The 18,487-nt window shown below is 43.2% G+C and overlaps 1 protein-coding gene across 2 annotated transcripts in view; it reads left to right on the forward strand.

Moving 5' to 3' along the window:
• Positions 1-18,487, forward strand: part of cdh4 (cadherin 4, type 1, R-cadherin (retinal)) — a 230,280-nt gene that overhangs the window by 191,919 nt on the left and 19,874 nt on the right. For both annotated transcript variants that reach the window (XM_039798604.1, XM_039798605.1), the window contains exons 8-11: positions 2,138-2,310; positions 11,112-11,249; positions 15,574-15,759; positions 16,109-16,362. In XM_039798604.1, coding sequence (XP_039654538.1) covers positions 2,138-2,310; positions 11,112-11,249; positions 15,574-15,759; positions 16,109-16,362 — 751 coding nt within the window. The remainder of the gene's footprint in view (positions 1-2,137; positions 2,311-11,111; positions 11,250-15,573; positions 15,760-16,108; positions 16,363-18,487) is intronic.

Raw genomic sequence — 18,487 nt, forward strand, 5'->3', positions numbered from 1 at the left:
CACCGGTGATCTCAAGTCACGTGAGCAAAATGACCAACAATATGTGTGCCTGCCACCAGTTAAATTTTCAGCTCCAGTGATTTTGGTGGAAAAGCAATTAGGATTTGGAATTAGTGTTCAAATTAAAGAGGAATTAAACAGGCTCAGAGATTAACCCTTTCAGGCATGGAAACCCCTCTTTGGATCTAAAAACGCACCATCATCATATCACTAAATCCTCCTCATTGAAACGAAAGGTAGCAGCACCGACGTGTGATTTAACTTCACGTCCTCTCTCCCTCCCTACGGGACTGGGAAGGTTGATCATGTATTGACGCTGTCCTCTGTGGAATAGCTGTAATTGTTTTTCTTCTTCCTGTCTTTCCCTGGACTCTTTGCTTTTCCTTGCTGGACAAAGTGTAAAATCCGGATTTGAAACTTAATGACGTTTGAAATAGAATTCAAGGCTACAATTATCCTGTCCATACAGGCTGTCACTGGAATGGTGGTGCCATCTAGACACAATCACGGGAATAGAAACATCTGTAACTTGTCAGATCCACAAGGGAGTGCCAAATCTGCCACGAGTCCAGCAGCTCTTTTGCTTCAGCTGAGGCATTTATATTTATGAAGCAAAACTTACTTCTGCTGTACACTAAAACATACACGCTGTGTTTTGGGATGACTCATTTTGTTTGCTTTTGATGTGATAATTCAACGTTGTTGGTTTAGTGTCTGCTCATCCACCCACCGCCCGTATGTCATGCCCACTGCCCACCGAGGTAACATTAGCTGCTGAGAAGCTTTTTGGTGCCCACTGACATTAAAAAATAGTGGTATGTTTTATTAAAAAAAAACATACAAAATGTTATTGAAATTACAGAATGTAGGTGTTATAATTACCACTCTCTCTGTCCTCTGTTTCCCCGTTGGCTTTTTATGCTTCAGCTCCTATGTCCTTGTCTCCCTACTTTTAAGTTTTTATCTACTTGCGTTGTCTTCTCATTCAAGCATGTTAGTGCTCCAGCTGTCTCTTCTCCCTGCTGTCCCCCTCCTGCGAGCTGAAAGTCTTTTTCTGTCTGCAGCAGAAGCTGCAGCAGCCTGTAAATGGCTGCCTGATGGAAAGTGACATTTTCACGGAACCCTGAGAGAGAGGCGAGGTGATCTCTCCTCTTTCCGGCACAAAGTGCTCCTAATTGCCTGGTCGCATTTGTGAGCCGAGCTGACAAACTTGTGCAAATCAATAATTCTGCTTGGGTAAGATGCAGGGACACAGGGCCTCTCACCCTGATACGTGCTGTGAAGACACACACACACACGCACATGCATACAGATGCACAGATGGACCTGTAAGTAAACGCAGACATACATAAACTCTTTACCCACACACGCACTCCCTCCGCCTCACCACCGCTGAGCTGTCTGCCTTAAATGGCAGTGTTTATCCGTGATTCTAAGACAAATAGGGAGAGAGCATCGGAGCATTAAGGGCAGCCACAGTGCCGCTGAAGGCTGAAATAATGGATGGTGGAAATGGCATAAGACCCAGTGCTGCTCATTACTAAATGGACTCTGTAGACGTGGAAACTTTGCCACACTAGCTTGCTATATACAGATGACAAAACAGCAAAGCTTAAAAAAGGGTCTTATTTAACAGATTTATATTGTGTTTTGTACTCTGCTCAGTAATGACTTTCACTCTAAAAGTTGCTTGCCAAAGAAAAGAGAATGTCAAAGCAATTTGCAAAGTCGGATTGACTTGTTTCTAGTTCATGAGTGGGTTTTGTTGTCTTCTGAGTTTTCTCTGAGAGCTCTTCTCTCTCTCTCTCTTCTTCTTATGTATTTTTCTAGATATTCGTTAACAGTAATGGGAGACCTTCGTAATGCCATATGTATTTTAAAATGTATGTGTACAAAGCACGTCTTTGTATATTTTTTTTATAAATGGCGCCTGCTGATTTTTCTGACTTTTTTCTCATCTTGACCTCCTCTAGTGCTGTGTGTACTGGTGCATCATCTACTTTTCAGATTATTCTACTTGAGTGAGTTCGCACAGTAGCGCTGTAGATGCGTGCTGAACCCAGTGGCAAGCTCAGCGCAAACACTTTGGTCTGAAAGGCCTCTTAGTCTCCCTGGCTAACTAACTTTCTTTCCACAGGCTCGTCTGTGATGCAGGTGACAGCCACCGACTCGGACGACTCCACCACAGCTAATGGCATGGTGCGCTACCGCATCCTCTCACAGACTCCCCACACCCCCATCCCCAACATGTTCACCATCAACAGCGAGACTGGAGACATAGTTACAGTGGCAGCCGGCCTGGACAGAGAGGTCAGTGTCAGCTGTATGCATTGTTCCCCTGTTACTCTCATCATTTGATCATTTTGCATCTCATTTGTGTCTACCCAGCCATAAAATACAATCCAGTGATGTATTATTATTCTCTTCTCTTCAGCGGTTTGGTTGATACATCCAGGGGTTAAAGTAGGCCAGAGCCAGCCTGTCAGTCCATAATGAAGCTCAGCTTCAACAGGATGGGTAACATAAAGGAAATGTCAATCACTAAAATGAAATGCACTGTCTATGCTTTTTTTTCTTAGTCTGTGGTTAATTATATAGAGGCAGGAAATGAGGAGATACAAATAAGTAGCCTATGCATCAAAGCTGCTAGTAGAAAGATTTATTTTACCTTTAAAAGAGCGTGGCTAACTTTTTCTAAAAAGTTTTCCCCAGGTTTCAGTCTTTGCTGAACAGACTATTATGACCAATATGTATCAATCTCTTATCTAACTCTCGGCAAGAAAGTAAATAAGCATATTTCCAAAATGTTGTGCTATTTCTTTAACCACCCAGCCACCAGGATGCTCATAGTTACTCTATTTTGGACTAACTTGATTTACCCTGGTAGCCAGCTACCGACTTGCTCGCCCGTGTGTCACCCACTAAAGCTCTCTTCAACACAGCTGTGTAGTGCTTCATGAAAGCATCAAGTCCATCAAATGTGGGTTAGCCACAATACAGGTCAGTTACCCTAACAGATGCTTTCCAAGTCTTGGTTTCAATGTCTTTATCTGGTCTGCCTATTTTGGCCATCGTTTAACCCAAAAATATCTGATTATAAGTTAATTACAATTACCCAAATACATCCTTTATTTTATATAAGTTTTTTTAAAGCTCCATTGTGTAATTTTTTTTAGTTGATTCTTAGCAAAAAAACCTTTGTTCTTTCACAAATATTGCTCATTCATGTGTAATTACTTCCACCAACTAATCAAAGTATTCTCGTACGCGTAGAATCTGCCATTCAGAATCATTCAGAAAACATACGAGCGAGTCGCTCGAATGGCGGCAGCCATGTAGCGCCTCCATCTTTAAAATACATTAGCCAAAGAGGGACATACCTCCGCCTTTCGCACTTTTACACTCAGTGGCACCGTGACCAATGCCAGGGGGAGATTACTCGCGACTGCCGGCAGATTTGAAAGCCTGTTGAAGATGGAGGATCACGCCTATTCTCGAGGACATGTAATGGAGTCGCCAAGGAAGTTAAAAAGAGAATTAAAATCACAACGCAACAGGCAACGCAACGAGACCAAAGTTAATATTGGAGTGGCTTTTCCAAGATGAAAAGAGCTCGTAAGGAGCAAGGATTTTAAAAGGGACGCTGAAGACGCTGATTGTTCATACTGCTCAGAGAAATATATTAAAAACACAAACCTCCGTTGCTTCTCTCCTATGCTGTAAACATTGCCTTAAACTATTAATCTTGTACAATATACAGAATAACGATAACACTGATACTTTACTAACGTTAGCTTGCATATGTTTGGGAACCTGATAGCTGATGTTAGCAATGAAATGGTACCAAAATAACATAAAACTATTATTACACTGGAAGGAACACTCACGGAGGATGTCGTACTTCTTGAAATAATACAGCCACCGTAGGAGTTACTGTAAAATGCTCTCGGAATGGGAGGGGCTAGAAAGTAATACTCAGTTGGTTGTCATATAAAATTTCACCGCTAGATGGGAGAAATTCTTACACAATGTACCTTTAAATAATGAACTGAAAATCCTATGGAAAAGGTCTTTTTTTCCAACATCAATTTACCATCAGCTTGCTTTTTCTGAATGCACAATGCTATGAAATTCCAGGGCTTCCTGCCTCCTAAGTCCCAGTTTTATCCCTGGATGTAACTAAATCTTAAAAAAATCAGGATCACTTTCAGCAGCATTTGTTCTTTCAAAAATGTCAAATAAAACAAACCGGGCCCAAAATGACTTCATTCGTTGCAGTAATTTGCCTGTTTTCTTATTGTGTAGAACTATGAATGGCGTAGAGCAGGGCGGCTATAATAGCAAGGTCGCGGGAGCTTTCTCTTCATTGCTGTCTTTTGTGTCATCCACTGATGGTGTGTGCGTCTGTTCATCTGAGATTGTTTGCCAACCCACACACCACCAGCACCACAACACGCGTCGTCTTTGCTCCATCTTCCATCTTATTCTACTAATGAGGGAGGTCACGCAGGGCCGACTTTTGTTTATCCCAAGATGCATCAGGTGACTGTTGGCGGTAGTGTTAATATGACCTTGTTCATCCTGCAGCCTTTCTCTCACACACATCTCTCTGTGGTGCAAGGTTTGAAAAAAAAATACACCTGCCAAAATCAGGGAAACGTTCAAATTCATATGCCACCATTATGAGGATAATCTCATCTTCGTAATTTAGTTGGCTGATTTTACTACCGACAGTAAAGCACCGTTGAGTGTGTCTCATAATGTTTATATTCTGAGAAGTCCCACTGCTCCCTCTCGGCACTAAACCTGGCCAGTCAACACTTTGGAAATTAAAACTGGATTGTACCAACAGTAAGGCGAGCGTATTTGGAGAATAATTACGGTTAAACTATCAAGAACAAAACCAGCTTTTGACCACAGAAGAATACAATACATCAATGCACATTCTTTATCCAAATTCTTTACGGAACTGGCATGGCATGATAGCGTCATACATTTGTGGAACAATATAAATGAGTCTTGTGAATGTGAGCCAGCTCTGTGTCCCTGTTTCCAGCTTGGCCCAGGCGGCAGCAGTAGCAACTGATGTGAGTGAGAGAAAGCTCATTAATCTGGACACATCAAGCCAGGCTCAGTTCCACCTGCCTCTGATCCTCCCACTAAAACTGGGACACACCTGGGAGTTCACTCACCTGCTGTCAGGGTCATCAACAGAAACACACAAACACGCTCAGACACATGGGCACGTGTTCGCATACACACTCCCATGCAGTTCTGTTTGTTGTTTAGATGCATTAAGGCTCACACAGCGTGAGGAGTAGCCGCGGATATGATGAATTAGATCCATGCAACCAGAGTGGTGTATACACATGCTGCTACACAAAAACAAAAATATGCATACTCACTGTATGGACACTGAATACCGTACAAACACTTTTGCAGCACATACTTTATATTCTCCGTCTCCTCTCCCAACTCTCTCACACTTTAGCTCATCCTCGTCCACCATGCCGGAGTCTAATTAGAATATTCATGTGCTAATTAAGGGGTGAAGCAGGTTCTCTCGTGTCGAGGAGACCAGGGGGTACATGGAGGTTAGCCTGGTATCACTTACCTCTGACACCGCTGAATACCAATTATTCTCCCTAACCGCCTGCAACCCCCATCTCCTCCTCTGACCTCACATGCTTCCACGTGCTCCTGCCCACAAGCTAACAAGCTGGGCTAAGTCATATACATGTGTGTTTGACGCCATACAGCCTAAAGTATAACATGGCTATGTAGCCTAAATACTGCATTGGACAGATTTCAGATGTGGTGGTTTAGTTTATACAGTTTTGTGTATGTTTATATGCCGTACTGAAAATACACTCGTCTATCAGTCGTAGGTAGTCAGTATGTGTAGAAATACATTTCTAATGAAGTAGGACTCTGGTGCAGCAGGTAGCAGAGTGGGAGATGTCAGGGTGCCACAGCTGGCATGGATGTGCGTCCTTTGTGCCCTTTTTCCATGGCTCCGGTTCCACTGGCAGGCAGAGCTGTTGTCTTTCATTACCCCAGGCTGTCTTCATCTCCCACAAGCCCTGGATTGGAACGTTCTGGCGTGGCATGGTGTGGCCCGGCGCCAGGCTGTCCACCAGGCTGACGCCAGCTCTATGTTGGACTGTCTCGTTGATGATTAGGACATCGCCTGGACTGCCTCGAGGACATGAGTGCCACACACACAGCCTGGCTCTATTAGGATCTGCAGAGCCTGACTGGGGATACAGGCTGAGAGCAGGCATCCTAAATGGGTGTGGGGCTTTATTGTCTCTGAGACCCTGAGTTATGTTAACTTTCCAGGTAGCACCTCCTCTCGGATGAATATTCACTACTAAAGCAAAACTTTGATATTAAAAGCAGTTCATTATTTTGTCTTTCCCATGGACAATCCCGTGATGACTTTTTGACACCAGCCTATTCTTTAAAGAAACTTGATTTAATGCATTTACAATAGAATTGTCCACAAATGTTGGACCTTATTAAGACCCTGTGGGAGGATGATTTGAGGGAGGAAATACCAAATGATCTTGGTCAAATAGTTTCCATTGTCCAAGACATTCACTTATACAATGCAAAATTATGCAGTGTACCTATTACTGTACACCAATGCCTGGTTATCTCAAATCTATAACAATATTTTCCCTTACATGTGATTAATGTCAGCAAATTCGCTGTAGAACTTATACACATATTTTGACTATGAACACCCTACAGTAACCACTGGACAGAGATTTTTAACACTATGTCAGATATTACTGGAGAAGCAGTTGTGCCGAACCCTTTCACAGCTTTATTCGGGATCTCTCTCTTTCCCTCTCTTTCTGTATCTAGACATGATAGCTTTTGTCACTTTGTCAGCAAGATGATTAAAACTGATTAATCAGAAGTTCAAATATCCCCCATTTCATTCTCATTGGATTATACACATTCTTTATGTCCTTAAATTGTTCTGGCTAAAAATGTTCCCTTTTTTAGCCAAGCTAGTGGCATTGCTCTAGGGATGGCAATGTTGGTCAGTCAGTCAGGTCACCACTTTGGACTTTGAACACATATGGTCCCCAGAGAATGAATCTTATAGATTTTGGTGACATTTCCTCTAGCAGGTCAGGTTTTGCACGTATTGTGTGAAAATATATCTCTATATTTATTTAAAGATTTGGCACAACATTTGCTGCAGACATTCACGGTCCCCAGACAATGTATCCTAATTACTGGAGATATTATTATTGGAGATATTCTCGATAATGCCCTTCTTCTAGCACCACCATGAGGTTGACATTTGTGGTTTTTAGTGAAATGTCTGAACAGCTATTGGATGGATTGCCGTCATTGCAATCATGTCATTAATCCAATTACTTTTTCACTAGCATCGCCATCAGTTTTTCATTTGTATTTACTAAGATGGTAAACTAAGATGTGAACATGGTAAACATTATACCTTAACATCAGCATGTTAGCATTGCCATTGTTGGCATGTTAGCATGCCGATGTTAGCATTTAGTTTAAAGCACCGCTGTGCATGGCTGCAGACTCTTTTGTGTCATTATGTCAAAAGGGTTAACTTTCCACATAACCTATATTAGGAGATTTACAGGTGATTGCCACTCTTCTTTCTTCTCCCTAAGATGTCATCTGAGTATGCATAGCGTGCTCCTGACTAACATTTCCCTTTCTTTCAGCTGGAGCCAGCAAGCCTGGCAACAGCATGTTCATCATGCTCAGATTTGCTTAATCATGTCCTGTCTATTGTATTTTGATGCTCAGTTGGACGATTAACTAAACCTAGTCTGCTTGTTTTTATTCTAGCAGCTTTATTCATATGTGACTCACAGCCCAGTACTGACTCTGAGCTGTTTGCGTAAATGTGGGGGCGTATCTAATCAAGGGGATTCTGAGTTTATATCGCAGATTTACAGTACCTACATATCTCTACAATGGGATTCAGAGAAAAGCTTTCAGAGAACAGTGCGCTAGCTTGTGTTCTCTTCAAACTAACATTGAGCTGTTTGTGTCTTCAACACAACCTGAGAGACATCCCTGCAAGGGTTGAAGAGGGCTGGATGATGAAGATGGAGACAAAACAGACTTCTCTGCATACTTTTGGTACTCACTGGGAAATGATGTGAAAATAGAAAATAACTGTGTAGATGTGTATTGTACTTTACAATTTTTCACTGGCAATGTGTATGTGGAACTGAACTGAAATATACTGAACTGAATTAAAATCTGATGAAATGGAGTCGAATTGCATCAAATGAAATTAGGTAAATTTAATTGAAGTGATCTCAGCTGAACTGAACTGAAACTGTAGTGGCGGTCACTGACACTGAGGGTCACTAAGGTAGAGAGAGAGAGTGTAGTCAAAAGAAAGAAGGGAGTTTGTCGTGACAGTTTTAGCCACCAGTACTGGGCCGTTTGAGACAGATTGTAAGTGACAAGCTAATGACTGTGGCCACTAGGAGCCTGGCAGGCCGGAACTCAATCCACAAACGACACAAGTAAGAGCAAGTCTCTCACTCTTCTGGCCTCTCCCTCTTTACCCTCTTTGAGTGGGCCTTTGCGGGACGCCTAGTGAAAATGCACACTCAGCTGAGGTATAATTAATTCACCACTGTACATGTTTTGTAGTTCTCTGCATTTTCTAGTTCGAGATCGCCTTACATGTTCAGACCATTATTTCGACCTACTTTGTTCTTGCTAACAAAGTCTCACTTGAGAACAAGTCAATTTGCTTAACACCCATTAGCAACCAGGTTTTTCCATCTGTCCTGTCTGCTGCTTGACTTGACTTGTCAAGTAGCTTACATTGATAGCCTGAAGCCATTTTCCTGTTTCTTTCTTCAGTCTCCCGGATGGTAAACGACCTAATTTGGTCCCTGTGAAAAAAAGGGATTGGGTTTTATTGTCTGAGCTCTGTGTACAGGTGTTTCTGTGGCCTCTGATGGCTTTCAGCTCCTGCAGATTAAGTCTGTAAGGCTCAAGGCCTGTGGGGGAGTCTGGGCTGTTGCTGTTGGTCGTGATACAAGAAGCTATATTTCCTGCCAGCGCTGGACTCTAATCTAACAGAGAGATTTTCTGTTCGGCACTTCTGTAGGACTCATTAGAGAGCCCTTTACTGGCTTGTTCGGGCAGCCACTTTTGGACAGCAGAGTGCGCTTGGCTCTGCGTGTGTGTTTGGTGTGCACGTGTATACCCAATGTAAGAGTGTCCCACCTGTTCCCACTCACTGGAGCGTAAGCGGATGTGTATGTGTGGACTAGAAGGACCATAAACTCACAACTACTCTCAGATGAGTGATGTAACCCTGCAGGATAGGACACATCAGCCACATCTCATACTGTGTGAGAGCTCCACCTGCTGGCTCAGCTCCAGTCATTTCTCTTCACCTGATGAAAGAAAAAGGCTTCCATCAAAGCTTAAGCCTATTAGCTTCTAACAGCCATCTGGTGCTATTTCTAGATTGATGTATGTGACTGGATCTAAATGAGTCTGCAGAGAGACACATTCATTGGAGGCTCTATTTACTAACGCGCTCTGTGAGGGGAGATGGTATTGATATTTCATTATGAGTCTAATAAAGGGCAGCCAGTATTGAGTTTTCATTAATAGGGCTGGTTTGGTGCAGATTAACATGTCTGCGCTGTTCATAATGACTTGGAGAGGTGCTAAATCACTCCTGCTGGGTGTTTTAACTGGCCTCAATGGTTTGACTGATCTAACAATCAAATGCATCCTTCACGACTGAAAAAAAGAGTGGGAGAAAGGAGATATAGAGATACACAAAGACGGGCAGAAAGACAGACAGAGAGACAGACAGACAGAGAGATATACAGATAGAGAACCGACAGGCAGAGAACACTGAGTAGCCATGATGCTATCAGAAAGATAGGGAGAGATCAAAAGAAGCACAGAATGTGAGTTAACAAAGAGAACCGAACAAACCAGAGGAGGAAAAAAAGGAAAAAAGCCACGACTCACAGAAATAAAAAAGCTAAGAAGCAGCCTTCTGAGCAGAAAGCAATAACTCCCCCGTTTATACTGACAAGACCTCTGCCTGGGTTTGTTCTGGTTCCTCCAGGCAGTCCCTGACATCAGTGCCACTGGCTGTCAAGTCCTTAGAAAGCAAGACCCCTGGGTGAATATGGCGAAACTAGCCTAGCAACAAACGAACATTAGACCATTGATAGGACCCATTGTGGGTGCTCAACAAAGTAGCAGGCCCTGTGTGCCGAACACTGGCCTGTCCTTGACGTCCATTCTCTCTCTCTCTCTCTCTCTCTCTCTCTCTCCCTCTCTTTGCTCTGACACAATGGAGGTTTGAGCCAAATGGATTAATAGGAAGAGAAAGAGACCACAAAGCAGACAGGCTTATACTGTCAGGATGAAAACACATACACACACATAGAGTCTTCTTTCCGGTGGTGAGTTTGGGGACAGACTGAACTTTCAGCACCATGGACAGTGTCACGATGTTGGAAAGTGGATGCACTGTCTCTCTGCCTTTGTTTTGTGGTTGTGTCTCAACCAAGCCTAATGTTTGATGGTGTTTCTCGTCATGGCACTGTAATATTGCAGAGTGAGCTGCATTACACTCTGATGTGACTCTCCCTCACTGTAACTGGACTAAATAAGGCCCATTCACCTCCTGGTATTATCTGCAGCACCGTGGCGCATCTTAAAGTGTCGGCGCCTCCATTACAATGAGTGATGATCCTGGTCTGTTCCCACAGCAGAAAGCTAAGACTTTTAGGCAATAATGGATGGGCCTTTTACCAATACAGTGCTCCCTCCCTGCAACTTTGTGTATGTCTGTCCGTATGTGTGTGTGTGTGTCTGTCCGTGTGTGTGTGTGTGTGTGTGTGTGTGTGTGTTTATTGGACAAATAAGGTGTTCTAACAGACTTCAGTGAGTGAGTAGAAAGAGGGGAAGATGTGAGTTGAGGGGATTTTCATTTATGCATTCACTTATTCACTTACTATGTCATTGTCACATGGCAAAATTATTTCTTTGCTGATTGACTCCTTTGTCCGGGTTAGTTGCAGCATCTGATATGCTTTTTTTTTTTACAGAAAGTGTCCCAGTATACCATCATTGTCCAGGCCACTGACATGGAAGGCAACTTGAATTTTGGCTTGTCCAACACAGCCACAGCCCTTATCAGCATCACCGACATCAACGACAATCCCCCAGAACTGACAGTCAGAACGGTGAGTCCTAAACTTTGTCTTTCCTCAACAAAATCTGCAGCCTCTTCTTGGTTCACTCTTTTGGTGGCTGTCATAACCATTAATTCAACAGCTCCCTACTAAACAACTAGAGAGTGGCTGTATTTTCATCATATTTGAGGGAGGATATTGCAGTGTTTTCTATGTCAACGGGTTAGAATGAAACATAAGATTCAGCCACCCTCCCCACCCCAGTACTCTTCATACAGTCCCTATAAAGAATGCAATGCCTATATATCTAAACAGGGAGGTCAGACTCCACCAAACAATTTCGCCTAAGGGCTTGACCCTGTATCTGTCATTTTAACAATTGCTTGTTTAATCGCTATGCTACCCCACTGTCCCATAAAGCCATTATGCTACATATAGCACATGAGGGTATATTATTCTTAGGCAGTTATAAAGGTCTCCAAGGGAAAGACTGCTCTTAGATATTATTAGAAAATATGGTCCCTGCCAAAGACAACAGTAGCTTAACTGAAATCTGCTTTCAGAGAACAGTGAGATGAAGGGAATACAAATACAACAGCTGAGAAAGACGTAGCATAAGGGCATGTATGTGAAGAATTTAAAACAACACAGTGATAGATAAAGAAACCCATAGAATAACAAAGTACTGTGACTGAAAGTGAGATCGAGATCAGTTTTCTCTCTGGGTTTTATGCCAGCGGGGCCTCTGGTGGCCAGGGTTTGTCTGCAGGCATCTGGCCCTAGTCCCTGATACCTCCACATTGGTCCGACAGGAAGCCACGCTGGCCCACTTTTCTACGGCAGTGTGTGTGGTTAGGTAGGGAGTTGTTCGTTTTTGGGAGTGGGGATTACTATATGAAAGGTTGTTCATGAGGAAACAGCAACTGGAAGCAAAAGCTTTTTGCCCCATATGTAGCTAGCTTGTATTCTCTGCTCTCGGCCTGGTCATGGAACAGAATTAAATGCTGACCGCCGCCTGACAGACCTACAGGATTGTAGCTTCTCCTTATGTGAGCGCTTGGATTTCTGAGATTACAGAGAGAGACAGATGCTGTCTGCAGCCGAACTCAGAGGCAGAGCGAGCAGTGTGTCAGCGTCACACACCGTGATCCCTGTCTCCTCGGTGGGGGCCGTCGTCTGCATGCATGCCAGTACAGTTCCAACCGCATGCTCTGATAAAAGCTCCCCAGCTGTCAGGGGTAGAGCTCACCGTACAAGGCTGTGGCTTCGCTCAGAACTACTCTGTCCCCATCTGTGGTCCTGGCTCTGTCACCTCTCTTTACTTGTGTGTGTGTGTGTGTTTGGGGGGGGGAGGGGGGGCATTGTCATTGGGGGACATTGGGGGTGGTGATGGCGCAGTGGATATGACACATGCCTTTTGTGTGGGAGACCACTGCAATACAACAACCAATGTGTCCCTGAGCAAGACACTTAACCCCTAGCTGCTCCAGAGGTGTCTGTCTCTACCTCTGATATATATAACAATTGTAAGTTGCTTTGGATAAAAGTGTCAGCTAAATGACATGTAATGTAATGTAACATGTATACAGTACACAGTGATGTATGCTCATATACACTGTGATAAATGTACAGTATGTCATCTCTACAGAACCGCATTACTTTCCTTGCAACCCTCCAGAGTAAATGACTGTAGATTTGCCTGAGCTCGTTAGTAAAGGAGCAGTTGGCTGTATTTTGGTGTGTGATGCAGAGGTGGTAATGAGTAGAAATTAATAAAAATGTTTTGGCTTTTGTTGTATGTCCTTCACTTAAACACAAACAGTGACATAGTCTCACATGAACATCCACGGCAAAGAAACAAGATGCCATTTCCGCTGCTTTGTCGATCTCTACTTTTTTTTTTGCTTCCCACACAAGCAACTAGACTTGGAGCGGATCAGTAATTATTTGTGTATGACAGACGCGAGAAGAATTTATTGCTCTCTACGTGAGGCATAGAGAAAACATAAGCGCGCTAATTAAGTGAAATTGCTTGCGGGGGCGTAAACCAAGCTGATATATACCGTTCATCTAATTTGAAAAAAAGCCAAATGTTTTATTCATTTCACAACATGGGCCTGAAAACGCAATGTGACTGCTATATTTGTCATTATGTGATGAACAAAAAGACAACGGTACTTGCCACATCCTATCTAATCCAGTGTATCACATCCCTGCTAAAGTGTACCAGTGGTTATTCATTCACCGAACAATGATGAGGAGCAGGGGAGTAGTTTAGAAGACGTGTGGGGTTGAAAGCTTGAACTCCCAGACACACAGGCTTACAGATCTGAATAGAGTGCCATTTGTGATTCACCTGTAGACCTGCAGCTTCTAAATAGCTGAAAGAGTTGGAGTGCCAGAGATATATAAAAAAAAGACCAAACTGCTAGGAAAAGCAGCTTGATATGTCTGTGTGACAAGAAAAATAAATGAGGGTAGACGCCTGTTGCCAGTAGCTATATCTTTATTACACTATAGTGAAGACATAACAGCTGTCTTAAGTGGGCTGGTTGCAGTCTGATATTAGTTGGAGTCTGTTTTGGGATATTTATTTGTACGTAGTGCTGTCATTACCATTTAGTGTTTTTTTCCCAACACCCCATGAAGGAAAAGGAAGAGCTCATTTAGTCTTTTTGAGTTGTAGCTCTGCTGTCTGAATTGGAACATTTTCAATTTCAGATCCAGTTTTCAATAAAATTGCAGTAGATTTCCCCTGCTGGGCAGTACACCTTGATGCAGATTCTGTATGTCCCACTGATTTCCCCTGGCTGGACTGCAGCTCAAATGTCTGAAGGCTAGTCATGTTTATAGACAGTTTAAAATATGAAAAGCAATAATTAGAATTGATCAGGTATAAGTGACTTTTTTATTAAATGGGTTTTGTGTAGTGCTGACATTCATGAAAAAAGACTGACATAGTGTGTCAATGATGATGTTTTTATTTTATATTCACGTGCAAAGAAGGCTGAGGTCCCGTTTAACCATTACCTACAACTGAATCCTATTTGCCCTACTCTTTTTCCCGTCTCTTTATAACTACAAAATCCTTCAGAAACTGGAAGTATGTGTCTCTAGAGGCTTATCAATGGGCCCACATTGCATTTTAGTGAGAGTGGCCATTTTGGAAGCGTCCTCTCCTACATTCAGTGCCATTGTGTATGCCTCTGCGAGAGCATATTCCATTTGGCCGTCTGACAGTGCAGCCCAACAAGCATGGAAGGTTGTGGTGGTGTTTGTTGCTAAAGCTCCGGGTGAAAATGAAATGGAGGAGCCCACACACAAGAGCCTTAGAGTGCATATTTAATTTGTTCTGTGCTTATCAGTTTGGTCATACTGCAGGGGATAGGAGAAAAGGGGGCAAGGAGGGAGGGAGGAGAAGAAGAAGAAGAGGAAGAGTGCAATCTGGCGGTTTGGACGCTGCTTCAATCCCATGACGATGAAGCCATTAAAATGAACAGCAGCTGGCAGACACACCCAATAAACAAGTTAACGCTTTACAAGAGGAAACACGGATTATCATCTGACAATGAAAGCTTTTTGTCTCTGTGTGTGTGTGTGTGTGTGTGTGTGTGTGTGTGTGTGTGTGTGTGTGTGTGTGTGTGTGTGTGTGTGTGTGTGTGTGTGTGTGTGTGTGTGTGTGTGTGTGTGTGTGTGTGTGTGTGTGTGAATCCCTATAGAGTACATGTATCCTATTGCGCTGTGAATTTATCTCCAGGCTCTGCAGCTGTAACCAAGTTTCCTCCAGAGTTAGTTCAGAGGGGAGTTGTTTCAGATTGCAAAATAATGAAGATCATTAGCCAAAGATTATTCCTACCGCTGCCTTAATTACAGTACTTATCTAATTGCTTATTAAGACCTAGATTCGGGGAATGCACCGCATCTAAATTAAATGGGTAAACACTTAATTGAACAAATCCATTAGTTCAAATAAGAGTTTCATATGAGCAGACATGGCGTGGAATAAGGGACAGCATCAACATAATGAAAGATATGATTCTCTATTATCCACAGTTAAACAAATATGTCTCCTCCTGTCTCCCTCTCCTATCTTTCTAATTTCTCCCCCCATTTGTTTTGATACCACTTTCAATATAATGAGTATTATTGGCCTGACCCTAAAAGCAGTTTGTTTTTATACGTAATTACAGTTATGATAAATGCTAAAAGATTGATGATGACACAAGCAAATGTTAAGGATCTCAATAAAATCAACTTTATTAATATGAATTAGCCGAGTGCTGGAGCAACATCAGCATAATGTTATCTGTCCCATCCTCCCTGCTGTCACCTCCCCTCCCTGCTCTCTCCATCACTCCCTCCCTCCCTCCTGTAGTTTTCAGGGGAGGTGCCAGAGAACAAGGTGAATGTGGTGGTGACCAACCTCACGGTGGTGGACAGGGATCAGCCCCACAGTCCCAACTGGAACGCCGTCTACCGCATCGTCAGCGGAGACCCCTCTGGACACTTCACCATCCGCACCAACCCCATCACCAATGAGGGCATGCTGACAGTGGTCAAGGTAAAAATTAAGCTGTGCATGTGGCTTCTCTATACACAACATGATGTCTGCTTTTTAGCTTTGTTCTCCATTATTATTCAACACTGCATCTTGTATGTTTCCACCTGCTCTGAAGTGCCAGATGTTGATAACTGAGTACTTTGGTCCCTCATTGTGTTCACTGAATTATATGTCATTTCTCAAATTGGAACACAGTTAGAACTAATCTTGCAATCAGCTACACTCATTTCCCTCCCATCTTGTTTCCTCTCTCTCTCTCTCTCTCTCTCTCTCTCTCTCTCTCTCTCTCTCTCTCTCTCTCCCTCTCTCTCTCTCTCTCCTCTCTTCCACATGCTTGGTTCTTCTCTAGCCGGTGGATTTTGAGATGAATCGTGCCTTCATGCTGACCGTGGTGGTTTCCAACCAGGCCCACCTGGCCAGCGGCATCCAGTCTTCTCTTCAGTCCACAGCAGGAGTCACCATTTCGATTCAGGATGTGAATGAGCCGCCCGTCTTCCCCGTCAACCCTAAGATGATCCGCTTTGAGGAAGGTGTGCCAGCAGGGACCACCCTTACTGTGTTCGCTGCTCAGGACCCTGACCACTTCATCCACCAGATTGTCAGGTACTTTAAGCACACCACATTCATTATGGAGGGTTCACTTATATGCTGACTCTAAGGCCCCGTTCAGACCAAAAAAAGTAATCTGGCAATTTTCCGCGGGGTAGTGCGGTGGTGGGAGTGTCACTGAAACGGCCCATTTGTGTGACGTCCTGTTGTGTTTTTGAATCCCCCCCAATGTAGCGCAGGTAGCCTCATATTTTACAGTTACTGTTTTCCGTCAGATCGTTTATAGAGCTTTGACGTTTCCAACCGCACTTGAAGGCAGCTTCATTTTGACAGCAGCTTAACCTGAAATGCCAAAATTCTAACAAATTCAAACACAAGCTAACATGACGTACCAGTTAGCAACAGTTGCCTATTTACACATCCAGCAGGAAAACAGCAAAATTACCAGCGTTTGGAGTCATATCTGTGTCCATCTGATTAATGTAAATCCAATATTCACCCTCCTTTTTGCTCTGTTTTGGTCTCCACCAACTCCTGAAGGAAATATCTGCTTCTTTAGCTGTACTACGTTAGCTAGTCGAAACTCCTATTAAGCTCGCTAAAGGAGGTTAGAGGAACTGCAGTCGGGTGATATTTTTTCTGTGTGTTTATCTTAAAGAACAACCCCTTTCACTTACATGCAATCAGTTATATACTGTACTGTACATTTCAGATGTTTTTTGTTCAGATTATTTTTGGGCTTTTCCGCCTTTAATTTTTGACAGGACAGCTTTTGAAAGGGAAGACATGCAGGAAATCGTCACAGGTCGGATTCGAACCCTGGACCTCTGCGTCGAGGCACAAACCTCTCAGTATATGTGCGCCTGCTCCACCCACCGAGCCAACCCGGCCACACTTCATATGTTTTCTCATCTAGTTTCCTGGTGTCTTTATAAAAAATATTATACCGTCTTTTATTATAAATGCATACAACTTTCAAGGAAACAAATTACATTTAGTGACTTAAATAATAAAGTAAAAGGGAAACATTTTCTTTCTACACCCATTTAATGTGTGTAGACATTTAATAAGGAAATTAGAAATGTCAGGGAACACATGTTAAAAAATGACAACGTGTTTAGTTCAAACCACCATATCATTAATCGTCATTAATTTAAATGAAAATGAAGATTCTTGGATATATTCGCAGTTAAGGACTCCCATTACAGTGTTCCAACAAAGAACTAAAACTCCTTAAGGACAAAGACACAAAGTCAGACACTGCATAGTGAGACTATAGTCTGAGTACTACTATGTATCATCCTTTCAATATGTGTGTCACCAGTGTTAAATCAGTGGCGAGTAGTTTCTCCGCAGTTTCTCCCTTCTCTGTGACATTTTCAACCGACCCTCCGCCCACAGCCCGAGCTCCAGTTACCTCCTCGTTGCCAGGCGACTGATGTGAAGAGGTCATCCCGTAATTAGTTGGACACTGTCTGTCTGCCCTCTTTAAATTCCTTATCTTCTTCTCTTCCTCCACATTGATCTCACCCTCCATCCTTCCTAACTGGGGTGACACACGGCAAGCATTGTGCCATCCAGGCATCGACCCTGTGTGACAGAAACTCCCACATGCCCACTAAGGTCCAGCGGCACCGTTCCACTCCAAAGCCAGCTCCAACAAGAGAGATTGATTTTTCTTAATGTCAGTGAGACGTACTTTTCCACTGAGTGGAAATGTTACTGAATTGATAACAAGGGTGGGAGTGGGATATGTACTCATATATCAACTGTACAGAGGAGTGAGCAATATCCACATCTCAGGTTTTTTTTTTCCTAAAAAGACTTGTCATGCAAACTAAGTGGGTGAGCTCCTCTGCCCTTTGAGAGAAGTAACTCCTCTTTTACTCTCTTTTCTCTCATCCCTCCCTCCCCCCTGCTCCCACTGACCCTGTCACTTTCTTCTCCGTCAGTCTGCACGTCTGTTATTGATGGGAGCTCAGAGCTGCTGTCTTCTCCAAAGCCAACTTGCCAGCAGACACTGAGCTCATGCTCAGACAGCCTCATCTCTGCTGCTGCTGTATTCCCTTTAGGTGACCTCTCTTGAACCCTTGCCGAAGCTCACACAAAAGACAGAAATGTAAAGCCGTAGACTCACAAACACACGGGAACATGCACACGAGCACCCACAGAGGATGAG

The sequence above is a fragment of the Perca fluviatilis genome, chromosome 4, assembly GCF_010015445.1.
Source record: "Perca fluviatilis chromosome 4, GENO_Pfluv_1.0, whole genome shotgun sequence".
Classification (NCBI taxonomy): domain Eukaryota; kingdom Metazoa; phylum Chordata; class Actinopteri; order Perciformes; family Percidae; genus Perca; species Perca fluviatilis.